This window comes from Desmodus rotundus, chromosome 13 (assembly GCF_022682495.2).
Source record: "Desmodus rotundus isolate HL8 chromosome 13, HLdesRot8A.1, whole genome shotgun sequence".
Classification (NCBI taxonomy): Eukaryota; Metazoa; Chordata; class Mammalia; order Chiroptera; family Phyllostomidae; genus Desmodus; species Desmodus rotundus.
In genome coordinates, this window is record NC_071399.1 from 42830031 (window position 1) to 42857155 (window position 27125).

Here is a 27125-nt window from a genome sequence, read left to right on the forward strand (position 1 = left end):
GAGAACAGTCAACATTATACCGTGAGGAAGATAGCCAACTTACTCAAAATGTCCAAATCAATAATGTTGTTAGTGAAAGTGAAAAAATGTTGTGTCTTTTATTTTATGGAAAAATCTTAACTGGACTTTTTGGCCAGTGCAATAAAATATGTGAACATGTACACACAGTTATACGGCAGCCTCTGCCAGAAGAGACAGTCTTGTGACTTAAACCCCAAGAAGAGCTTTTTAGGGAATGCCCGGTGTTCTTTCCAACTTATTAAAGGACATTAGGACAAGAATTCTTAAACTGGGTATGATTGAGGGTGTGTGAATCCCTCAAATTACAGGCAAAAACTATTCTTCTCAGGCAGTCAGATTAGATTTGATTTCTAAAAAGAAACTCATGAAACAATAATTAAGTTACATTAGAATGTATTTTCCACACTGGGATTCTTTAGAAATTGTTGAGAGTCTATGATTTTTGTTACTGTAATTCTTGTTTAGGTTTCTGACTCAGTGTCAGAATATCTGGATTTGACTCTCGGCTGGTATCCTTCCTTTCCCTTGTCTAGGTATGTTAATTTGTAAAATAGAAAAGACAGATTACCTAAGTAGACAGGATGATTGAATCAGATGAACTATTCTCTCTGAAGGTATTTAATAATCTGTGGAGTGTCGCTGCCTTTCACTAATGTAATGATGGTGGGGATCTCACCTACCTGACCAAGAGGAAGACACTAGAAATTCTCCAGTTGTTTCTTCTACTAAAGAACCCGTTGTGAAGGAGAATGTGGCCATCCCTAGAACTGTGGAGGACTTGGCCCTCCCTTCCTTGAATGAACGTTCCCTCCGGACACTGGTTCACAGCTGAGTTGGCCCTAGTGGTCGGAGGGGATGGAATATGGCTTTGGAAGACAGCAGTTCCCCCCACAAGAAACCAAGAGTTGACTTCTCTTCTTGTCATTTCAGGTTTCTGCAAAGTCAGGGCTATCTGTTTGTTATGGAGTAGAGCAGATACAGAGGTGAGTTCAAGCCTACTGAAAGCAGACCAGGCTGTGCTGTACTGAGCAAATCCTGAGAGTTGGTAGGGGTAGGGCAAGTGATATTGGAAAATTAGATGAAAAAATGTATGTATACAGAGACTATCATAACTAACATTCATTTCCCAAAGCACCCTTTTCTTCTCTAGAAATAATCCCCTTTGGGCCCAGGCAGTGCTGCATCCCTGCACATAGAAATGCACTGGTTGCCGTAGTACCATACCTCTTCCTAGGAGTTGTGTTCATTCCTTAGTAGGAACCTTCTCCACCTCCTACTTCTGGAGTTTTTCCACAAGTAAGTATTACGTTGTTATGTCATGAGAAGTCCTGTGTGTAAGGGCAGTTGCTAGAATAATCTGTTCTTTTAAGGTTCAGAATTTTTCAAGGACAAAAATCATCTCAACTTCTTGCTGTCTGTCCATTCTTTTGTGTGTGTGTGTGTGTGTGTGTGTGTGTGTATTCAGAGGTTTATTGATCAGTTTCTTTAACCCACCTTTTTCTGCCTGTAGTTCTTATTCTTTTTTGAATAAATTTTAATTTATAAATTACAAAGAAATTATCTCTTTCATTCTGGATTTTCAAATTTACTGTCATAAAATATTGTGATGTTTGCATTTAAAAATTTTTCCTCTCTGTAATAATACTCTGTTTTAAGTGTTATATTAATGTGTTTGCCATTTTTTTCTTGATTACAGTAACTGGATGTTACCTAGTACTCTAAAAAATTTTCTTCTAACATTTTCTATTAATTAATTATGCATGTATCTTTATCTTTATTAATTCCTCTTCTTTGCTTTCCTTAGGTTGATTTCTTTCCTTAGTTTTCTGTCTGCCTTTTTTCCTTTTGGATTGAGCACTTAAATATTTTTCTTTTTTGGCTTGGTAATAGAAGTACATAATGGTGTAAGTTTCCCTTTGAATAAATCTTCAGGTCTTTTGTGTAGCTTTGGTGTATGTAGCGCTGCCAACAGTACTTTTAGCTAATTTGTAGTTCTGGGGTTTTTTGTTTGTTTGTTTGTTTGTTTCGTTTGAGCTAAGGATTTGATCCAATAATTTTCAGTTGATTTGTTTCTATTTGTGCTGTTTCAGGTTTTATTGTAAAACCTGTTCTTAGTTGATATTTGTGTATACCGGCCTTTCTCTCATTTCATAGTTGTTTCCAACACTGGAAGACTTTCCTTGCCTTGCAGTACTGATGTCTTCCTATTAGGGCCACTGAGAGAAGGAAGACTGGAGTTTCTTTTTCCTACCCTTTTACTTATCATTGGGGAACCCCCCCCCCAGTGCTCTTATCTTTAATGGGCTGAGTGATTCGTGTCTGTTGCTCAGGTTTACTTTGGGGTGAACAGAGAAGGGGTGTACTAATGGAGTGAGAAGTGGTAAGGCTGAGTAAAGGCTTCAGGATCTGTTGTATTCTAGGATCTGGCAAGTTATTTTACTCTTTGGACTCCTTTTCTAGAGCATGGGAATACTACAATGGAAACATAGGAATGTGGTAAGCACTGGTAGAAATAATGTATGTATGGCATCTCGTACTATATCTAACATATAAAAGGTGCACAACACCTACTTCTCTCTTGCTGTGGCCAGGCAAAGTACAGCTTTCTGTGGGGCAGTCTGCTCCCTCTACACCTGTCCTGGGATGCTTAATAGTGCTTGTTTTCTTCCAAAGAACTACCTTGGGCTGGGTCCCTATTTTTGTTCTTTACTCCAAGCAGCCTCTTCAGACAATGTTGATAGAAATGATTTTCTATGAAACTTCCTTTTTTTATGTTGTTGTTGTTGCTGTTGTTTTTAATGTAAAGCCTTCTTCCCTACTGGAGTATATCAGAGGTAGACAACTGCTGTGTGAGCCTGAGTTGGGGTATGGAGGGAAGAAAGCGGGAGAGTCAGCCTCCTCCTTCCTACCACAATGTCCAGTACTAGGTTGGCTAGTTTTGATAATGGTCATGTGGGGAAACTGAAGCCTCCCCCAGGTGAAAGTTTTGACCCTGAATATTACCAGTTTCAGCATTGTTATTCTTCCACCCCCTTCAAAATATGGTTGAGAACCAGGGTAGCCAGTGGGGAAAGTGACTCACAGGGATTTAAAGTTCTCATGTGCTTATGGGGCCATCTTATTAACTAAAGATCAGTAAAATGATAGGGACTGACCTTTATTTACATGGGGTGGCTTGCATACAGGGATAGGCAAAAGTAGGTTTACAGTTGTTTGTACGACAAAATCTATAATCCAAGAATAAATATAATACAGAAATAAACTCTTGTGTTTCGTATACTTAAAACTGTAAACCTACTTTTGCCTACCCCTGTATGTTCTGAGCACCTGTCCTTCAGCTGTTCAAGGCTGGGCAGGTTCACATGAGATTCGGGCAGACAGAACAAAATTCATGGAGCTGTCCGGATGTCTGACATGCCTTTATTCCAGGGTAGGGTGAGCTACGTTAGCCGCACCAGGAGGTCCCGACTCCCTTATGTACTAAATGCACACAAAGATGGCAGGGTGCCAAACTATTATATAACAGAGTTTGATTCTGTGCATGCGGGCTCGTACTCAAGGTGATACGAACGCTGTTAAGTTATAGTTGACCAGATATCCGGGCGAGGGAGCCTGACTCACCCCATTTTCCCTGTGGCACCCCTTCAGGTAAAAACTTTATAATATATCACTTATTAGGAAGAAAAAAACCTTTTCCTTTACCCTCTTTTGGACTAGGGGGCCTGCAAATCGAAATGGCAAAAGACAGATTAACAGGAAAATTTATAAGAATGCCTACTCATTAAATGATTAAAGATAGAGGCTTATATCTTAACTAGTAGGGGAAAGGGAGAGGAAGAACAGATGTGTTCCTTTAGGAAAGTCAAATGAAACTTTACAAGTACAAACAGGAGATAAGAAAATTGGTGGTTTGTCTTTAAAAAATAGGAAAGGTCTTGCTTCCTCCTTCAGGTCCTGAGGGGGGACTTATGATTGGTTTATTCTGTTCTTCCTCCTGAGAGTAGACCCATCCCCAAAGAGGGGATTTGTGGCAGCCTCATTTACTAGAAATAGCTTCTTTAGTCAGATCAGGGAAGCTCCTAGAAGGCTTCTTTCTGCATCTGTTGAACCTCAAATATTTGTATTCAGCTTAAAGTAATTTTCATACCAACCCAAAGGTCCTCAGTAGTTCCCTATACGCTTTCTACTGTGTATCAGTTATCATCTCTATGCTGATCCTAGTCTGTCTCCTGAATTTCAAAACCATATTTTCACCTGCTCTGGTGTATCTACCAGACCATTTCATAATATTTCAAAAGTACAAAGAGCCATCTCTACTTCCCTCCCCTGTCCATCCTGTTGTCCTCTTTATGACCTTCACATTTATATTCCTCAAGTCCTCACTTACTGGGGCTCAAAATAGTGGGACAGTTTTGATTTGTCTTCTCAGCAAATGCTCATCAATGCCATTTTTAGAATGTCTGTAGGTCTTGCCCTGACCTTCTGCTTTGCTTTGTGATGATCTTCTTACTCTTCTCTCCCCTTTCATTCTTTTTATTTTTTAATTGAATTTATTGGGGGTGATATTGGTTAATAAAATTATAGGCTTTATGTGTACAATTCTGTAACACATCATCTGCATGTTGCGTTGTGTGTTCACCACCCCAAGTCAAGTCTCTTTCTCGCCTCATTTGTTCTGTAGTGTAGGTAGTTGCTGGTTACTTATCCTTTTATCTAAAACTTTTGGTGATTTCCTCATTGCTTGTTAAGTTAAGCTGAAGCTTTATGAACTGGCATTATTTTCAGCTGCTTTAGCTGAACAGGATCACTTGTTTATTCCATGACCATCCACTTTGCTTTCCCACGAGTCTGCCAGAAACACATTCCTTGTCATCCCTGCCCCAGTCTGTCACCGTTCTTCAAGGTGCAGCTCAAATACTTCTCTCCTGGCACCTCATCTAAGCCTTCTTATTCAGTTCAGATGGGCCTCTCCTCTCAATATCCGTGACATTTTGTGGCACCCACCACAGGCTGTCTGATTGTAGTTATTTGTCCACTTTTTCTTTATGACTTTAAGTTCTTTAAAGTCAGAACCTAGGTATTTATTACTCATTTTTTTACCCCTCAGTGAGACCATCTGCATAGTAGCCGTCTATATCATTTAAGAAATGCTAGGATCACTGAGACAGGCAGTTAAGTTTTTGAGGTCAGGAACTGTGTTCTGTACTTGAATATAATTGAAGGGGGCTGTGATGTCAGGGAGTCACTGAGAGACTGGTCTCAGGGTCATACCGATTGTAAGGGTCAGACAGGAGTCAAACCCCACCTCAACATTCTTTTAATTTTTATTTATTTAATTTTTGTATTTTATTGTTGTTCAAGTACTGTTGTCTCCATTTTCACCCCAGCACTTTCCCCACCCCAGCCATCCTCACCTTCAACATTCTGTATTCATGCCCACATCTTAACAGAAAAGTATTTCTACTTTAAAAACTATATTCTTAAGGAAGTCTGTGACCATGTGTTGTTTTAAAAAAAACTTACTGCATTGTAGATAATTCTTGAGCTCAGCCTCTTGTTACAGCTAATGAATTTGGAGGCCTCTGAATGCAGTATAGATGCAAAGCAGAGTTAGTTCATTTTAGAATTCCTACTTAAAAATCTTGTTAACTGCAGAATCTACCATCCTGTTTACTTCCTTTTAACCTTTCTGTCATGTGCTGATATCTGTCAAGCCCCCTTTTCCCTACTGAAAAGGGAGCCCCCATTTTGAGTCACCAATTCCATGTTCTTAGGAAACAGTTCCAAACAATTCCGAGCACATTTACATGTAGGGTGGTGGTGTTGTGGGAGGCTTCATTCTTCTTGCCAACCAGTAAAGAATTATACATCAGCAAGCCTGTTTGCATATAAACAAAGTTTATTAGTGATACGTTTTCAGGAAGAGAACAGGCCTAGCTGAGGCGGTTGAGAAAGGCATAGGCGATTGGTCTCTTGGTCCTTCGGGTTTATATAATTTGTGGGGTGGGGTGAGGAAATAACATCAGTTTGCTGGGAGAACGGGGGTGTGTGCTCTTTCAAGTGAGGGTGAGACTTCCTTGACGTAAGTATAGGTGGAGGTCTATTAACTCAGTTTTTTATCTTGGTCCAGACCACCTCTTGTTATCCTGTTAAAAACAGATACTTGGTGGAAGCAGTTAATCAGTCATTTTTGAGCTTTTTCTGCAAGTACTGTGTACCCCCTCCCATGGCTCCTCCTCCTCCTAAACTTGTACCTAACAGTATCATTATTGATGTTGTGTCGCCATTAATTTCTGCAAGGAAAAAGTACCAAAAACAATCCAAAGACAAATGAGGAAAATGCTGTGTTTGCAGATCATATTACAGAAGGCTAATTTCCTAAATACCTTAAATAGCTCCTGTTTTTAAAAAATATCTTTAACCCAATAAAAAACAGACAAAGGAAATAAATTGAGGGTTCACAGAAAATGTGCATGACTCTTCAATATGTAAAGATGTTCAACTTTACAATAAGAGAAAGATAAACTTTCTGAGATACCATTTTTTCTCACTTGTGGATCATCTTCGTTTTCTGCCACAACAAAGTACCACAGATGGCATGGCTTAAACAACATAAATTAATTTATTTTCCCCCAAATCTGGAGCTTACAAGTCTTGAGATGAAGTCAGGGTTGGTTTCCCCTCAGGCCTCTCCCCTTGGCCTGTAGTTGTGTATCTTCTCTGAGTGTCCTCACTGGTTTTACCTCTGTGTGTGCCTGTGTCCTCATCTCTTCTTATTAAGGGCATCAGTCAGATTGGATTAGGGCCCATCTTAATGGCTTCTTTTTAATTTAATCACCTCTTTAAAAACTGGATCTCCAAATCTAATCACATTTTGAGGTGCTGGGGATTAGGACTTCAAAATACAGATTTGAGGGGGAACACAATTCAGCCCATGACAATAGGACCCCGAAATAGTTTGAGCCCTGGCTGGGTGGCTCAGTTGGTTGGAGGGTCATCCCATATACTAAGGGGATGTGGGTTCTTTTCCTGGTCAGGGCACATACTTGGGTTGTGGGTTTGGTCCCTGCTTGGGCCATGTATGAGGGGCAACTGATCGATGTTTCTCTCTCACATCAATGTCTGTCTGTCTCTGTCTCTCTCTCTCTCTCCCCCCCCATCTCTCAAATCAGTAAGCATGTAAAAAATAGTTTGATTACACTGTAGTAAAGGGGAAATGAAGATTCTCATACATTGCTGGAGGTAGTATAAATTGAAGTAAGCTCTTTGAAGAGTCATTGGTTATTACTATTACCTGTTAAAATTCAAGTGGTTTCCTTTGACCTAGCAGGATTGGGGAATTCCAGTAATTCCCAAAATGAGAGGTTCTGGTGAGCCAGCTCATAAAAACAACAAAAATGGTAAACTTAATGTTGTGAAATAGGGCATGAATTAGTTATGGTTAAAAAAAAAAGTCCTTTATGGACAGGTATTAAATACTCTAATGAAAAGCAAGATACAGAACAGTATAAGGAATGTTACCATTTGGATATAAGGGAAGAGAGAGTTTCTAGGTACGCATTTGCAGAAAATACTACTGAGGTTACGTAAGATGTGATAACTTGTTGGACGTGGAGACTGGACTAGGGGGCAGGGATGGGAAGGAAGATTTTCACTGCATATATTTGAGTATCTTTTACATTTTGATCCTTAATTAAATAAGCCATTTTCTTTCCCTTTTAAGAAAATTGTATTCATGACTTACATTGTTTGAGGTCATTTTTAAAAAATGAAATTATTCTGTTCAAAATTATTCTCATTTTAAGATTGCCTCACAGGTCACCATTTATAAGGTTTTATAAGGGCATTTGCATTTGGGCAGTGACTGTGTGGTCATTTGGTCATCGAGAACAGGCTAAGGGTATCCTTGACCAGACTATCCTTTTCAGACACTCTTGCCTGAAGTCTGGTAGAACAGTAATTATTTTTTCATTCTAGTATAGAATGTGTAGGAATCATTGTTTCACTTTTTTTTTTTCCCCTCAGAAACTCCTATGCAGAGGAATAGTATTTGTTCAGTTAATTTGGCTTTTTGGGTTTTAGCAGGTTATTTTAAGGCACTTATGAGTGATGATGTTGATAAAGCTTAAAACACTTCCCATGTGTTTAGTAACTTGAACTTTATAAAGTTTTTAAACATTTATTATCTCATGTTATTGTCAGTTGAACTGTGAGGTTTGGAAACACAGATTATTACCATTTTTTTTATGGATGAGGAATCCAAAGCTTTGATGTATCATGGTGAATTACTGGTAATCTTTTAGCTGGAGGTTTCAGGGTATGTGCAAAACTGATTCTGCTAGAATAAGGAGGGAATTATTTGTCAGTGTTTCTGGTATAGTAACACTTCATGTTTATCACTGTTGATCATACAGTTTAGTGGCTTTTGATGACTGGCTCCTAGAGGTCATTGGAAATTTTGGAGAAACTTTGGATCATCAGAACTGGAGATGTGTTGTTACTGGCAGGGATGCTGCTTACACTCTGTAGTGCACCAGACAGTGCACACAAGGAAGGATTATTCTCCAAATGTCAGTAGTGCCAAAGTTGAGAAACCCTGATGTAGCTAGCTGCATGGCCATTCTTGGGTGGAGGATGAGACCGACTTCTCTCTGAGGGGAGAGGAAGAGTGAGGACAGATGTTTGGATCTGGAGAATGAAGTATGGAGATGGATACCCTAAGTCATCTCAGAGGATCAGAGGGAGCCGCTGTGCAGAAACATGCAGGTGTTAGGGTTACATTCCAGGGGCATGGTGCAGAGCTCGTGGAAATGAGATGAGGAGGCAGATGGCTACGTGCTTGTGATTGGGGTAGTTCCCTAGGCCAAAGAGTTTGGAAGTCATAATAGAATTTAGTAGAAGCTGTCAGATATTTTTAAACCAGGGTTTTGTTATTTTTTAAGATAAAGGAGATTGACTCACTCTCTATAATGTTGGGTGGGGCATCTTTATGTCAGACCTCTCATATTCGCACCCTCTTACCTCCTTCCCCTGTGTTGCTTGTCATTAGATGGCACTGCCAGGTGTTTATTTGAGTGAGGCCAGTGCCGGAAGTCACTTTGACATTCCTGTGCACCATGGAGTCCTGCCACTTCTGCCTTCTAAGCCTCTGCAGATGAAATCATGTTCACCTTTCACCTCTTCTCTCTCCTCTCCGCAGACCATGCAAGAGCCTTTAACTATTTCCAGCCCCTTCTCACACACATTGAGTGCCTGTTCCAAAATGAGTATCTGCTTTGGTACCCTTCGGAGATTTTTAGGAGAAAGTCTGACATGTTTGTTCCCAGCTACTATAAGATCAGCCTTTCTCTGTGGTTTTACTTCAGGTTGCTCGCCACCAGGCCCCCTCCATGTGCCTTCTTTCCCTTAGGTCCTGTTTCCTGCATTGCAGCTTCACTTTTGCCATTCTGGTTGCTGACCTGTACTTCTTTCCCTGGTCCCCTTCCTTAGTTTCTCCTGACCCCAGTGCCAACTCATCATTCGGCTTTATTTTAAAAGGTACTTGGTTCTGACTTGAACTGGCAGATCCCTGCTGTACCCTGTCATGGCACCCACTTGTGAGTTAAGATTCGTTGGAGGTTGTCTTTAGCTCTAGAACGCAAGCTCTCTGTGGTAAGACAGGTGCTCACACTGCTTATTGCTGCCTTCTGGTGCTGGCCCCTGAGAGAGGCTGCCCAGTGGCAGCTCATCTGGAGTGAATGGGGACTAGTCGACTGTCCATGGCAAAAGTCAGTGACATACCCAGTAAGGTTGGAAAGCAAGTTCAGGCAGTAGGTGGTAGCCAGTGGAGCTTTTCATGATGCAAATTCCATTCTATTCCTCAGTTAGTGGATTAGTGGTGCTGATGGAATTGGGGACAAAAGTCATAGGCCCAAGCCCGGGTACTTAAAAATCAGTGGCCCAAATAAAGGACCTAACACTGTTTTCTTAGATGCCCTTGAATCTGGTGGACTTTGTGCTTGTATAGCATTCACACCTGAGTATGTCTGGTACTGGGAAGCAGCTGGATGAAAATAGAGGCAGGCTGGTCATTTTACTGCATTACCTCTCCAGGAAGGTGAGGTCTTAATGAAGGGGTGGGGTTTTAGCCTTTCAGCTAGGGAGCACCTAGTTTGCCACTTGTTCTGCTGTTGCTTTAATGCACCCCTGTGGTATTATTAGGGCACCACTGGAAAATGTGTCACTTATCCCTGAAAAGAGGATGTAGTTATTTTTAAAGGGTATTTTGTTTCCTTGGTAGTTGCTGGGCTAGCCCAGCGGGGATTTAGGAGTTTGGAGTGTTGGAATGGCAGACAAGGTGTGGCCACTTGGCTTCTTGCTGTTCCAGGAAGCAATTTCGTGACACTGTAATCTCCAGAGTCAGCAAAGATTGTTCCCAGGGTGTGCTATTGCACAGCTCCCTGCAGGTTGGGAGTGTGGCGAGGAGAGATTACCTGCCTGTTGAAAGTTTACCTTGCTCTCAGCAAACTTGCCCCTAATGCCCATAAAATTATAAAAAAAATAGGAGCTGGGTCAAACAGCCCTATAAAAAGGGAATGGGAATAGAAATTTGAAGTTCTAAGTTCCCTTATAGAAAAACAATTTGATCCTGGCCAGTGTGGCTCTGTTGGAGTGTTGTCCTGTAACTCAAGGGTTGTAGGTTCGATTCCTGGTCAGGGCACATACCTGGGTTGTAGGTTCAGTTACTAGTCTAGAAGTGTATGATCTCTTGTCTGGGCGTGTATGGGAGGTAAGCAATCAAAACTTCTCTCTTTCATTGATGTTTCTCTCCCTTTCTCTCTAAAAGCAATGAAAATATGTCCTCAGGTAAGGATAAGAAACAAACAAACCTTTTATTAAAAAGAAAAAATAAAAGAAAAACAATTTAAGTTTCCCATATCATTGAAAATGTATTAGGTGTTCTCTAGAATACTTTATTTCTAGTTATCAGACAAGATGCTTTTGAAATGTTCAAAAGGAGCAACACAAATGTTCTCTAGTATCAAGTGTTATAGAAATCTAACATTGAGCTTATTTGAGAAAGGAGAAGAAGGCTAGGGAATACTCCTTCTGATAGGAAGTTCTCTTTAAATCAGAACCAGGAGGTGATTGAGCCCATTCAAGGCAGGTGTCCTTGACCGGATGGATGGTTATTAAGTGAGTAAAATCTTTGTATGGATACAGTGAATTCCAAACATACCATTTAAGTGTTCTGTGCCTTTCCCAATCTAGATTTAAATTGTCTTCATCATATTAGTAGTCAAGGGCATTAAAAAGCTTGAGAAAGTATTCTATATACAATCAAACTTGGACTTTTTATTTATAACATTATAGAATTGACTTCAGATGTCAGGATTTATTTTAAATTTCAGAAGGAGTTTATTTTACAAATGTGGAGCATGCCTTTGTTGCCTCCCTGAAGTGAATACCCAGGCAATATAACTTACCCTTCCTTGATGACAGAGTACCATAACTAACCTTTACAGGGATTGAGCATACCACACACTGTCCCCTGGCACTTGTTTGTTGTCGGTGGGAAACACAGACAAGTAAATCTAAAATGGAAGTCAGACCAGTAGGTGCTAAAGCAGAAGTCTACACAGCATATGGGACAGATGAGGGTTTTCCTGACAGTAAACTGCTGAGGTGAGAGGCCAGAGTCAGTATCATTAGAACTATGGAGTTGGATGAGTGCTTGGCAGAGGGGCCTTCTTGGGGATATTCTGAAGTGTCAAGGCATGGTTCCATCCTGAAGGTACTAAAGAGCCTTGGAAAGGTTTTGTTTTTCTGTTTTCTCCTGATGCATATAAAAGTTACATAAAATACTGAGTTAGCAATGAATCATGCTGATAAAAGGATGCCCATGATTATAGCTCCCAGGTAGCAGGCCAGAATACCCACCAGTGTTGTGCTGGGTTATCTCCCACCAATACTCCTGATGGGTTACTTGCCACTGGTGCTGTTACGGGTTATGCATGTCACCAGCTGTTGTTCTGGGACTTAGTTAAGCTCTCAATCAGAAGCTTAGAGAGGAAATAATTTTCCTGGCCCCTCAGATAGTAAGGAGGGGTCAGAATCTCAACCCTGGTCTGGCTTATCCCCAAGCCCACATATTCCCAATCACCACATAGGCACTCCCTCTCGGGGAATGGTGCAGATACGTGCTTGCTTGCTTGTTTGTTTTCAGGGGAGAATCAGTTTGGGATTTATGTCTAAAAAGAGAACTCCAGCTTCGTGAAAGACAAAAGGAAAACACAGAGTCACAAGTGGCACCTCACCCTCTGGTGAAGGGGGAACTAAGGGACACACACAGGTACAAAGCTCAGTAAGCAGAGGTCTGCTTTCCTGGAAAGCTCCCTTGAAGAGAGGACAGTAGCTTTTGGGGGGGAGTCTGAAATTGGCCGCCTTCATATGAAGCTCACGTTAGCTGCCATCCCACCTTTGCAGTATTGCCTTTCCCTTTGCTCACAGGGACTGAGGGTCAGTCCCTGTACCTCAGAGCTGCAAGACACTAGCAGGGAAGTGACTTGATCCCACGTGTGCTCTGGTACCTCCTGGCTCACACCAGGGTGGAACTTGTGTGACAGCTGCTGTCCTTAACTGGCTTTGGAAACTGGTTCTCAAACCTTACTGTGCTTCTGGGTTACTAAGGTTGTTTCAGAATAACACGCCCTCCTGTCCCTTCCCATCTTCAGAGATTCTGGTTCATGAGGTCTGGAACACACTGCCTGGAAGAGTCTGATGCCGGGGTCCCAGCCAGACTGTGAAAGTCCTCCTCTGAGATTGCATAGGTCTTTCCTGCACATGACTCAACTTGGACATACTTTTCTTGTTGTATGCGAATTAGAAAAATTACTAGTTCCAAAATAACAAAAAGATACCCTTAGATTATTTATTTTTTGGAGGGGTTTGCTTGTTTTAAAAGTAATTTCTCTTATTTTGTTTTTGTAGGATACTAAATTGTGGATAATAATGGAATATCTTGGTGGAGGCTCTGCACTAGATCTAGTAAGTATTAAGTTGGAAGGTGGTACACATTAAAGCTCTTCTCAGTAAATCTTGGTTTTAAATATAATTCTGTGCTGTTTCTTTTATGTTCCATGAAAAATGGACTAAACTGTTTGTTATAATATGTATTTCTGCTTCTGATATACTGAAAATTATAGGTCTACTTTTGAAACCAGTTTTGTTTCTTGGGAAATCCACGAGTTCATTCATAAAAGCTGAGAAGGATTTTGTCTGTCATTATCTTACTGAAGAACAGTTTGTTAGTTTTCCAAAACTGGTTTTAACTTTTGTAGAGCTGAAACCCCATCATTGTCTCAAATTTCAAATCGTAACTTAGCTTGCAAAATATGTGGGTAATATTTTAATTTAGAATTTGTTAAAATTAGAATTTTTAAAAATTAAAACATTTTCAGGAGTAAGAGACTGGCAGTGTGTGATGGTTGCAGTGTGGTGCCACATACGACAGTGGTGGTCAGGTTATGAGTGTGTGTATGGTGGAGCTGTGCCATTAGTGTGCACCACTGTCTTCCACACAAGGTAGTGGAAGCTAGGTATAGCATGACCTTAGAGTCACAGTCTGTGACTTGTGTGTCATGGTAAAACATGGTTTACATATCACTGATGAGATGCTCAGAAATAACCAGTGAATCAAAGCATTGCTTAAGTATTCCTTGATGCGCAGTATAGGCAAAACAAATTTTTTAAAGAACTCATACAGTTGTTTAGCACTTGACATCTCATCCCCACTGTGGTTATGCAGTGAAATGAATGTAATCAGCTCTCTTTTTCTACCTGAACAGTAAAAGCTGGGCTGCGGGATGAGTGGTGCTTTCCAAGACAAGCCTAACTTAATCATTTTAGTGTTAGAACGTGGGTCCTGCCTGATAGAAAGTTGTCAGGAGATGGGTCTGCATTATTCACGGCCCTCAGAGTGAGAGCTGAAAGAAGCCCATGTTTTTTAGTGATTATAGTCTACACAGATTTTATTCACTGAGGAAAGAAGTGCACTTTGATTAAAAGCAGCTTGCTTTCTCGTAGTTACAGTAGCAAATCATAGATTTTTGGGGAAGGTAAACCTATAAAACTGTAAACCTCTAAAAGACTTGAATACCCAATTTAAACAAAATCATCTAATGTTATAAACCATAAATGCAATTGGTCAAAATGATGTTCAAAGGAAAGGTAAAGAAAACAATTTAATATGCTATAAACCATTACATTAAAATGGGAACAGAGAAATAATGGGAGGAAGATGGCGGCGAGATAGGTGGGAGCAGAGTCCACTTCCCCTCGGCACCAGTAAAACACCTAGCTGATCTGAGGAACAGAGCGAAGAGCCAAATGGTATTCCAGCATATATGAAGATTGAAGACCAAAGATAGGGGACATTGAAAGCTCAGACAGTAAGAAGAGTGCTTAAGGACAAGGTCCCTGGGACCAGCGCGGGGACCAGGGCGGCTGAAGCCCCCGGCCGGGGTGCGGGGTCTGCTGTAGGATTCCTGGGAGAGAGTCAGGCTGGGCTGTGTGAGAGGCCAGGTGCTTGTTTGGGCTGGGGGGCTTGAATAGGAGGAATTTCTCCAAAAGAAAAAGAGAAAACCGAGGCACTCAGTGGCTGTTTAGAGAATTCTCCACAGGAGCCTTGGCTTCTTGCGCCCGCACCCCTTTAGCCCCTGGACTGTGAACACTGGATAAGCAGCCCCGGCACACACCGGAAGCCTGGTTGGTGCGCCCCCAGATTAGCGGTCCAGCTGCCTGGGTGCACAGGCCCAAAGCCCTCGGGTGGGTGCGTACACTGATCAGCGGCCTGCGAACCCACATCTGAAACCTCGGGTGGATGCTCACTCTGATCAACGGCCCAGCTACCTGGGCGCACAGGCCCCAAAGCCTGGGATCAGTGCACAACCCGATCAGTGGCCTGGCTGCCTGTGGGTGACCACGCCTGAAGCACCTGGGACTGAAGACCTACCACCTAGCCCCTGCACACAGAGCCTTGCAGGGCCTACTCGCCCTCTTGGAGGAAGGCCGAACGCCGAGCAGAGGGGAGCTGCAGGGCTAGGGGAGACTGCAGTCCCCTGAAAGACTTGACCCAGTAAGGGGCTGAACTACCCTGAAGGAGCACCAAGGCCCCTAGCATCTAGGAGAGCAAATAGCAAGAAGGTGGAGTGTGAGTTGCGCCTAATTGGTGCACCTCAAGGACAGCACAACTGGTGGACTAAAGGCCTAGGGGGGAGCAGAAGGACACTGAGGAACTGGACTGGAGGCTGGACAACCACGAAGAGTGTGGCTCAGGAAGGGAGAAGAAAAGTGAAACCAATCCCTCCACCTACCCCATCCTGTTTCACAGACAGGAAGACCAGCAGAACTAACCTGACCAATTTAAAGCCACCAGAAGACTTTTTTTTTCTTTACCCCTAAATTCCTTCTTCCTTTCTGTCTTCCTTTCTTTTTTTATATCTTCTTCCTTTATTCCTTTACTTTTGTATTCCTTCCTCCTGCCGCCTTTTATTTTTTTATTTTAATTTTTGTTAAAATTCCTTCTTATCTTGCCTCTGATCTTCCTTTACTCCTTCTTCCTTCCTTCCTTTCCTTTACTATTCCCATTTTCCCTCCTTCCTTTCTTTTTTTATTTTATTGCCCTCCTTCCTCTTTTTCCCAAAGGTGAGACAAGAAAACCTGGAGTGCTGAAAAGACCAGAGTTAGACCATGTTCCACCCATAAACGTCAGCTCAAGATCAGTGAGCACAGGAGATTAAGGAGACAGCACCACTGAATCCCACTGGCATTCTACCATAGAAGTTCATACCATAAACCCAGTGAGTCAGAATAGAGCAATTTAAGAAGCAGAGGCCAACAAGAAGAGCCTCACAAACAATGGGAGGACAAAGAAACAATTCCCAAATGAAAGGAAAGGAGGAAGACTCAGAACGAATGCTAACCGAAAAAGAGGCAAGTCAACTATCAGATACTGAGTTCAAAGCAATGGTTATCAGGAAGCTCACTGAGCTCACAGAGAACAACCAGAAACTACAGGGAAACTACAATGTACTCAGTGCAAACTATATCGATATGAAAAAGGAAATAGAAACTATCAACAAGGGCCAAGAGTAAATGAAGAATACAATTTCTGAACTGAAGAACACAGTAGAAGGAATCAAAAGCAGACTTGAGGAGGTAGAGGATCGGATCAGCGAGCAGGAGGACAAAGTAGAGAAAAACACCCAGAATGAGCAAGAAAAGGAAAAGAGGCTCATAAAGAATGAAGAGGGATTAAGGGAAATGCACGACAACATGAAACGTTATAATATCCGTATAATAGGAATACCAGAAGAAGAAGAAGAAGAGCAAGGGATAGAAAACCTATTTGAAAAAGTAGTGATGGAAAACTTTCCTAATCTGATGAGAGAAAGAGTCACCCAAATCCAGGAATCACAGAGAGTCCCAAGCAAGAGGAACCCAAAGAGGCCCACTGCAAGACACATCATCATTAAAGTGGTTCAATTCCAAGACAAACAGAGGATCTTCAAGGCACCAAGGGAGAGACAGGAAGTAACACACAAGGGAACTCCAATAAGGTTAGCAGCCGACTTGTCAGTGGAAATGCTCCAAGCCAGAAGAGAATGGCAACAAATATTCCAAGTCATGAGAACCAGAGACCTGCAACCAAGGCTACTTTTACCCAGCAAGGCTCACAATCAAAATAGAAGGCCAAATAAAGAGTTTTCCACACAAAAGAAGTCTAAAAGAACACACCTCCACCAAACCAGCTCTGCAAGAGATGCTAAAGGGCCTGCTTTAAGGAAAGGAAGGAAAAGAGAAAGACAGGGGAACACAGGTATGAAAAAATGGGAATGAATAACTACCTATCAATAATAACCTTAAATGTAAGTGGATTAAATGCTTCAGTCAAAAGACATAGAATAGCTGGATGGGTAAGAAAGCACAACCCACACATACGCTGCCTACAAGAGAGCCACCTTAGGACAAAAGTCCTACATAGACTGAAACAAATTTTCCAAGCAAACGGACAAGAAAGAAAAGCCTGGATAGCAATACTCACAGCAAACAAAATAGACTTCAAAACAAGGTCTGTAAAAAGACACCCAGAAGGTCACTGCATAATACTCAAAGGAAGAATCCACGAAAAAGACATAAACATTGTAAGTACACATGCACCCAACACAGGAGCACCCAAATACATAAAGAAAATCTTGAAAGACTTCAAGGCAAATATTGACAGCAACACAATTATAGTAGGCCACTTTAACACCTCATTCTCAAAAACAGATCTGAAAAAGAAAATATCAACAAGGATATTGTGTCACTTCACAATACCCTAGATGAAATGAACTTAACTTATATATATATATATATATAAACCTATATATATAGGTATATATGTATTTATATATGTATTTATAAATATATATATACCTATATATATATATAGGTATATATATGTGTATATATATAAATATAAACTTATATATATATATATATATATGTTTTCATCCCAAAGAAGCAAAATACACATTCCTTTCAAGTGTACATGGAACATTTTTAAAGATAGACGACATGACAGGACACAAAGCAAGCCTCAACAAATTCAAGAAAACTGGAATAATATCAAGCATTTTCTCTGACCACAAGGGGATGAAACTAGAAACCAACCCCAAAGGAAAAAACCCAAAACCCTCAAAATCATGGAGACTGAATAGCATGCTATTAAACAATGGATGGGTCAAGAACGAGATTAGGGAAGAAATCAAAAAGTTTCTGGAAGCAAATGAAAACGAACTCATAACAACCCAAAACCTATGGGATACAGCAAAGGCAGTCCTGAGAGGGAAGTTCATAGCAATACAGACCTACCTTAAAAAGATAGAAACATTTCAAACAAACAACCTAACCATACGCATACAAGAACTGGAGGAACAATAACAAGACAGACCAGAGCAAGCAGAAGGAAGGAAATAACCGTGATCAGAGCAGAGTTAAATGACGTAGAGACTAAAAGCACAATTCTAAGGATCCATGAATCCAGGAGCTGGTTCTTTGAAAAGATAAAGAAAATCGACAACCCTTTAAGTAGGCTCATCAAGAAAAAAAGAGAGAGAGGATCCAAATAAACACAATTAGAAATGAAAGAGGAGAAATGACAACTCATACCACAGAAACACAAAGGACTGTAAGAAATTACTACGAAGAAGTGTATGCCAAGAAATGTGAAAACCTAGGTGAAAATGGACACATTTGTAGAAAAATATAACATTCCAAAACTGAATTAAGAGGAAGCAGAAAGCCTGAACAGATGAAGAATAGCAGACGAAATTGAAGCAGTCATCAAAAAACTCCCAACACACAAAAGCCCTGGACTAGATGGTTTCACAGGAGAATTCTACAAAGCATTTAAGGAAGAGCTAACCCCTATCCATCACAAACTATTCGAAAAAATCCAAAACGATAGAAGACTCCCAAACTCTTTTTATGAAGCCAGCATCATCCTAATCTCAAAGCCAAATAAAGACACAACAAAGAAAACTTAAGGCCAATATCGCTGATGAACATAGATGCTAAAATTCTGAACAAAATATTGACAAACCGCATGCAGCAATACATTAAGAGATCATCCACCGTGACCAAGTGGGATTCATCCCAGGGATGCAAGGATGGTACAGTATTTGCAAATCAATAAACATAATACATCACATCAACAACAGCAAAGATAAAAATCACATGATCATATCCATAGATGCGGAAAAAGCATTTGATAAGATACAGCACCCATTTCTGATAAAAACTCTCAGCAAAGTGGGAATAGAGGGAGCATTCCTCAACATCATAAAGGCCATATATGAGAGACCTACAGCCAACATCATACTCAATGGACAAAAACTTGGAGCTTTCCCACTAAGCTCAGGAACAAGACAAGGATGCCCTCTCTCACCACTCCCATTCAACATAGTATTGGAAGTCCTAGCCACAGCAATCAGACAAGAAAACGAAATAAAAGGCATCTAAATTGGAAAGGAGGAAATGAAACTGTCACTGTTTGCAGATGACATGATAGTGTCCATGGAAAATCCTATAGACTCCACCAAAAAACTACTCGACCTAATAAATGAATTTGGCAAAACAGCTGGATACAAAGTCAATACTCAGAAATCAAAGGCATTCCTGTATACCAACAATGAAACAGCAGAAACAAAAATCAGGAAAAACATCCCATTTGATATAGCAACAAGAAAAATAAAGTACCTAGGAATAAACGTAACCAAGGAGGTAAAAGACCTGTACTCAGAAAACTACACAACACTGGAGAAAGAAATTAAGGAAGACACAAACAAATGGAATCATGTACCATGCTCATGGATTGGAAGAATTAACATCATCAAAATGGCCATAGTACCCAAAGTGATTGATAGATTCAGTGCAATACCTGTAAAAGTACCCATGACATATTTCACAGATATACAGCAAACATTTCAGAAATTTATATGGAACCATAAACGACCCCGAATAGCTGCAGCAATTTTGAGAAAGAAGAACAAAGCAGGAGGGATCACAGTACCTGATATCAAACTATTACAAGGCCACTGTAATCGAAACAGTCTGTACTGCCATAAAAACAGGCATATATACCAATGGAACAGAACAGAGAGCCCAGAAATAAACCCATGTCTTTATCATCAATTAATATTTGACAAAGGAGGCAGGAGCATAAAATGGAGTAACAACAGCCTCTTCATCAAATGGTGTTGGGAGATCTGGACAGCTACGTACAAAAAAATGAATCTTGATCACCAACTTACACCATAGACAAAAATAAATTCAAGGTGGATAAAAGACTTAAATATAAGTTGTAGCACCATAAAAATCCTAGAGGAAAATATTGGCAGGAAAACCTCAGACATTACATGCAGCAACATCCTCACAGACACGTCCTCTAAAAGCAAGGGACATAAAGGAAAGAATAAACAAATGGGACCTCATCAAAATAAAAAGTTTCTTCATGGCTAAGTTAACAGCAGTAAAATGAAAAGGGAACCAACAGTATGGGGAAACATGTTTGCCATTGGTACCTCAGACAAGGGCCTGATCTCCAAAATATATAAAGAACTCAATGACTGCACTCCAGGAAGACAAACAACCCAATTAAAAAATGGGCAAAGGACTTGAACAGACACTTTTCCAAGGAAGACATACAGCTGGCCCACAGACATATGAAAAGATGCTCAGCATCACTAACCATCAGAGAGATGCAAATTAAAAGCACAATGAGGTACCATCTCACCAGTCAGAGTGGCCAACATAAACAAATCAACAAACAAATGTTGGAGAGGATACGGAGAAAAGTGAACTCTATTGCACTGTTGGTGGAAATGCAGACTGGTGAGTCCACTGTGGAAAACAGTATGCAATTTCCTCAAAAAAAAAAAAAAAAAATAGAACTGCCCTTTGACCCAGCAATTCTGCTGCTGGAATTATACCCTAAGAACCCTGAAACACCAATCCAGAAGAACCTATGTACCCCAATGTTCATAGCAGCACAGTTTACAATAGCCAAGTACTGGAAGCAACCTGAGTGCCCAACACCAAATGAGTGGATCCAAAAACTATGGTATATTTACACAATGGAATTCTATGTAGCAGAGAGAAAGAAGGAGGTTATACCCTTTGCAATGGCATGGCTGGAACTGGAGAATATGTTGCTAAGTGAAATAAGCCAGGGGATGAGTGAGAAATACCATATGATCTCACCTTTAAGTGGAACATAACCAATAAAAGAAAAAAGTAAACAAAATATAATCAGAGACATTGAAATTAAGAATATTGTAGCAATAGGCAGTGGGGAGTGGGGAGGGGATAGTGCGGAGAGGGGTCTATAGGAGCTACTATAAAGGACACAAGGACAAAATCAAGGGGGAGAGTAGAGGTGGGGGAGGGAGGTGGGACTGGCTGGGGTGGGGTGGAGGGATGGGGAGAAAATGCAGACTATTGTAACTGAATAAAAATAAATAAATTAAAAAAAACATTGAGTAAAAGCAAAAAAAACACCCCAAAACAATAATGGTACATTTACCCAATGGAATTCTATGCAGCAGAGAGAAAGAAGGAGCTTATACCCTTTGCCACAGCATGGTTGGTACTTGAGAGCATTATGGTAAGTGAAATAAGCCAGGCGGTGAGGGACAAATAACATATGATCTCACCTTTAACTGGAACATAATCAAGAAAAGAAAAAAGCAAACAAAATATAACCAGAGACATTGAAGTTAAGAGCCATCTAACAATAGCCTGAGGGGAGTGGGGAAGGGATAGTGGGGAGAGGGTGTTACAGGAGGTACTATAAAGGACACATGGACAAAACCAAGGGGGAGAGTGGAGGTGGGGGAGGGAGTTGGATTCAGCGGGGGCGGGGTGGAGAGATGGGGAGAAAATGTAGACAACTGTAATTGAATAACAAGAAAAATATTTTAAAAAATGGGAAAAGAGACAAAACATCTGGGTAAATGTTATAACTTGCTGTGTTGCTTTTTGATAAATATTCACATTACAGCAGGAAATTTTCATTTTGTTTTTTTACTCTTGTGGAAAATGCTACAGGACTGTAGAAAATTATCTCATTTTTTATAATTGAATTTAATATTAAGTGAATTTCATTTGTGACGTATACAAAGTTGTTTTCAGGGACTTTTTTTTGTTTTTCTGTCCTTGGCTTCTAAGAGCAGTAATTCTCTCCAAATGTTGTAATTTATTCATTCTTAAAGCCACGGTAATTTAACTTACTTGGTGGTAACTTTCTTTGAGCTTCGAATTGAAATATGTGAAATTTTAGACTTTACAGTTTAAGAAATGCAGAACTCTCCAATTTAAATAAAATCCCATATTGTATGAGAGTCCCATCAGACCGCTATCTGCCTTACACATCAATGGTCCTGGTGATGAGAATCAGGCATCCCTTTTTGGAGACCCATAATCTTCTTATTTATATTGATGATGAAATGGAGACAGTAGGAAGATAGGTGTCACAGGTAGCCAACAGAGCTGGACTTAGGCCCTTTTTGTGACCAGGTGTAAAGCCTGTGGCCTTCCCTGACACCATGCTGTCCTTCCCCTCCCTCTGACTTTGTTGTACCTTTATTCATCTTCTATCAATTTTTTGTTGGCTGCCTGCACCCAATTCTCTGAGAAAAGGACATGCTTTAATAATGGGATACAAGAATTTTTTTTTACATGTTGAAAACTGTTAGTATTATTTTGAGATGGTCTTGTGTTTATAACCGATTTAAAAAAAAATGTTGTCACACATAACAATTTGATACTATGTAGAGATGTTTTACAAAATTAAAAATGTATCTGTAATGTGTTTTTAAAAAATGAGATGGCATATTCATTAGGGTTTGAGTTGAGCTACTGTTGTAGTGGCCCCAGCGCCTCACACATGATAGAAGTTTATTTCTCTTCCACATGTGGGGTCAGTGGACTCTAGTCCACATTATCATCAGGGTCCTGCACTGGTGGGTGGGTCTACGCCCGGTAAACTGTGGCTTTCTATGGTCTTTAGTCATTGTTCTCTCTGGCTGCCAGTGTATCAAGGCCAAGACCAGGAAGGGAGCATGTGTCACTTCTGCTCATACTCCATTGGGGAGAACTTATTCACATGGGCAGACTTGCTGTTACAGAGGCTGGTATGTGTGGCCTCTTGTTGGGTGGCCATGTGCCTGGTTAATAGTCTCTGTTGCAGAGGAAGAAGGAGAGGGAATTAGAAGTCATCCAGAGATGAGGTACAGCCTAATTTTTTTTCTTGGGAGTCTTTTCTTTTATAAAGATTATTTGAAGATATCTTCAAATAATCTCTCTATCATTCTCTTAATGATAGAGACTACCATATTTATACTGTTTAGAGACGGTGGAGAATGCTAATATGTGACTGCAAGAAGTTAGCACAGCCTGGTCTCACCCACTAGTGAGGATCTCCGTGATGTAGAGAGCAACTGAATACCGTTTATAGTGAATTTTGACACCGAAAAGTACCTCTATTTTACCCCCTTCACCCTGGTGAATAAATCATTGGTGGGTGGTGTTTAGGCCACATTTAAATACATACATTAATCAGAGAGCCAGTTCTCAAATATGCAGGGGAAGATTTTTCTATTAGTTTTTCTCAACTCTTATCTCCCCTTGCTAAAGACATGAGGCTGCTCTACCGTTTCTTTCCAAGACTTGGTAATAGAAGGAAAGTTAAAGTTAAGCACAAGTCTAGCCAAATGTTGCTGATAAAATTGGCTTGGGGCAAAATGTGTTGGAAGAGGAACTGGAACTTACATTCTGTGATAGGATTTTGAACAACTGGATTATCCTTCTGTGTTCTGGTGTTGTGATTAAGAGCAAATACGCCAGCCTCTCTGCCTTTCTTCCTCTTTCCCCTATCTTATGAGAAAAAAGTGCCTTTTCCTCATTTTGAGTATTAAAATTTCTACTTTGCATGAACACTCAAAAATAGATGTGAAGGGAGGGTTCCAGACTGTGCTCTTTGGAACAGTAGTTCCAGTGTGTGTTTCTTGAAAATAAGACTCTTGGTCAGATAACTGGGGGAAGTTAGTTTCTGTGGAACAAAGTGTGCAACATGTTGCCTCTGAGGTAATGTTTGGATAGTATCTTAATTAGAATTTGTGATAATTTCTGACAGGCTAGTTGGTCCAAGCAGTGTGACTGAACTTATACAGTAAGACTACAGTGAGCAGCACCATCTTCTTACTTACACCTGTGTCCTGAAGGTGAGGGAGCTGAGGAGCTGCTGCCCAGACAAGCCAGCTGACCTCACCACTTTTCCCCCAGACTTTGTGGATTTTTGTGTAGACCAGGTTGGGCGAGTGAGCAGAGGAGACATAGGTTACTAGATGAACCAGAAAGCAGTTCCAGGCACAAGTAAAGCTGTGTGAAGCAGTAATTGTGTCTCAGCTACTCCCTGCCTTGGGTCCCATAAACAACTGTGCTGTCACCATTGTCCCAGTGAAGGCCATGATACAGGGAAGTAAGAGCAAGAATCAGAACTCCACTTTTCAAGTAGCATCTTAGTTTTTATTCTCTTTGGTCTAAAGCACATCTATCTTTTTAAAATTTAGTGAATGTCACAGGTTTGTGTGAATTTGGGTTATGATGGCTTTCATTATGATGTGAATTTGGGTTATAATGTCAAATCTGAAAATGCAATACCAAGGACCATTGTTCAGAAGAAAAACTAATATTAGAATTCTGACACCCCCCCCCCCCCCCAGTTCCATTATTAGTTCTTTAGGGAGTGTTCAGTTGTTTTGCTGTAATTGTGAAGTTGTGGTTGAATTTCCTGCTGTGCAAGTGATGGTTGGATCTACCCAATTTGAACTGAGCTTTAGAGCCTAATTTTTTCCTTTTAAAATGGGCATGTTTCTTGACATTTCTCCCTTACTTCTTTATACAATTGTGGCTATTAAGAAGTCAATATCAATTTCTTAGAGTTTCTCAGAATAAAAGTTTTCAGAGGAAATTATTATCTCATTTGGGATAATATAATAGTAATTTTTATTTATATATACAAAATACAGCAAGAAAATCTCAATAATCAGGAATTGAGTTCTTTCTGCTGTCTTCCCCATGTTTTAAAATTTAGGCTTAAAAAATTCTGGTGCAGGGGTAGCCTCAGAAAGTAGTGGGCTCTCAGGCCTTCTCTTTTGAACTACTTGTGTTTTGATTACCATTACATACATTAGGACAGGGCCAAGCTGCTTTGTACCCTATCCAGCAAGTGCTGTGAGTTTCTAGGCTTTTGCTTTCTGGACTAAAATCCATTGTAGCTCAACTTGTAGCCATGGCAGTGCTGACCATGGGCTTTCTCACTGGTCCTACTTTAATTCTTAGCTAGCTTCGCTTCATTCAGAAAAGTCATTTTCTCTGGTTCATTGTAGTTATTGTTTTTAGGGCCCTTTAAAGTAGATTTTAATTGGACAAAAATGCCTGTTTTGGAGTGGAGGAGTTTTTAGATTTTAATTATTGTCATCTATTTAACAGGAGTATTAACTTTGTTTTATCATTTCAAACTTCTTATAATTCCAGAAGTAACTTTAATACTTTTTTTTTTTTGTTAGTTAGAACCTGGCCCTTTAGATGAAACTCAGATTGCTACTATATTAAGAGAAATACTGAAAGGACTTGATTATTTGCATTCGGAGAAAAAAATTCATAGAGATATTAAAGGTAAGAAAGCATATTGTTTTTATTCCTTTGAAATACCTAAGGTGGGTAGGAACGTGCTCCTCAAGGGAGGTTGTCCTGTGGGTTTTTGTACAGTACCTTCATCTGCGTGGGGGTGAGTTGGCTTTGAGGGGTGTCTAACCAAAAGCATCCCTTGGTGCCTTTTCTTACTGAGCACATGGTCCCATTGGGAAGAGAACGTACACATTCCTAAAATGATAATGGATGGAACAGAGCAGCAAACAGTTCCAGGAGGCATCTCGGTTGTATTTTGCAGCTGCCAATGTTCTGCTGTCTGAACACGGAGAGGTGAAGCTGGCCGATTTTGGAGTGGCGGGACAGCTGACAGATACCCAAATAAAAAGAAACACCTTCGTGGGCACCCCTTTCTGGATGGCACCCGAAGTCATTAAACAGTCAGCCTATGACTCAAAGGTTAGTGCTGACACATCATGCTCGCTGGGTCTGGAGAGTTCTCTTCTTTTGTATTTTTACTTTCTAGTTTTTCCAGTTAGGGTGAAGACTGGCACCTTGAAGTAGGTCATAAAGGTCATTCTTGGGCCTTGGTTAAAAACAGGTTTCTTCTTTGTCCCCTACTATATCATGTAATACCTTTTATTTATCCAGTCCACAGTTAATGAGTTTTTTAGCTTAAACAATGTCAGCTTGGTGGTGGTGGGGAACAACGAGAGAGGAGGGTGTTTGAAGGTGGGTGTGGAGGGATGGAGGATCAAGGTGGGGCGACCATGGTGGAGGCACCCAGTAGAGGCATGTGGGGTGTGGGCCCACAGAGAGGGATCCAGGGTTGTGAAGAGGAGTGAGTGAAAGAGGAGGACCTTGGACCATATTTGGAATGATATTTTAGGGGCAAGTACAGAAAGAGATCCTACAAGTGACACAGAAAATCCACAAAAATGTAAGACCAGATTCTAGAAAGAATAGTGCTTTTAGTGATTGCTGCAGATTCTTTCTCATTTTTAGTTCCCAATTAGTATCTGAGATTTCACAGGCTCCTAGCCATCATGAGGCAAAATTATAATTCCTTTTTTCCAACCTCTTGTACATGTCATATATTATATTATTCCACATTTTCCTGCATTTCCCCCCCTGTTGCCCTTCAACTCTCTTAACCTTTTTAGTATAGACTTAAAATCTAGAGACCATGCCTCCTGGATCTCAGATTTTTAGTCTCCCACAGGCTGTTCTTTCTCAGCCCCCAGGATAGGAGAGCTGTCTATGGTGTGTTTGTTGCTTGTTAGGGCTTTGCCCTGTGTGATGGATGGATTACCCTACAGCTGTTTCTTATCTCTGCAGGCACTTTTGATAATTGGCCTTTTCCTGGGGACATCTCATTTTAGGCCTCGATAGGGACTTACATGGTCAGTCTGTTCTCTTTATTTTAAGCTCAGGTTCATTTATCAAAATTCATAGGTCTAGATTTTGGTAGGGAGTTGAATCCATATTTCTTAACTCATTTGATTGTACCACACTGATTATTCTCTTTCTAGTAAATTAGCTGATCAACTGTGGCACATGTGACTCAGGACTCAGATCTTATATTTTCATCATTACCCACCATTGTTCACTTCACAGTTATTCTTCAAGAATTGTCCTGGCTGCCCTATTTTCCTCCCCACCTTTCTAACTAGTACAGGGTCTCTCTGGATGTTTGCCAAAGGCAGGCTCTGAGCAGCAGAGATTTTAATATATCAAAAAACTTTACCACCTTATTTCTTAGAGTTCCCTCCCCCTGCCAAGTGTTCAAGATCATAATATTATCTGATCAGAAGATGCTGCAGTATTCTTTTTATAGATTGAAAGATGCTGTCTCTCAATAATAATATTAA

General features: G+C 40.5%; 1 protein-coding gene across 2 annotated transcripts in view; it reads left to right on the forward strand.

Annotated features, from left to right (window-relative positions):
* Positions 1-27125, forward strand: part of STK24 (serine/threonine kinase 24) — a 134067-nt gene that overhangs the window by 81950 nt on the left and 24992 nt on the right. For both annotated transcript variants that reach the window (XM_024578918.4, XM_024578917.4), the window contains 3 exons: positions 12991-13047; positions 25173-25281; positions 25556-25713. In XM_024578918.4, the coding sequence (XP_024434686.1) occupies positions 12991-13047; positions 25173-25281; positions 25556-25713 (324 nt within the window). The remainder of the gene's footprint in view (positions 1-12990; positions 13048-25172; positions 25282-25555; positions 25714-27125) is intronic.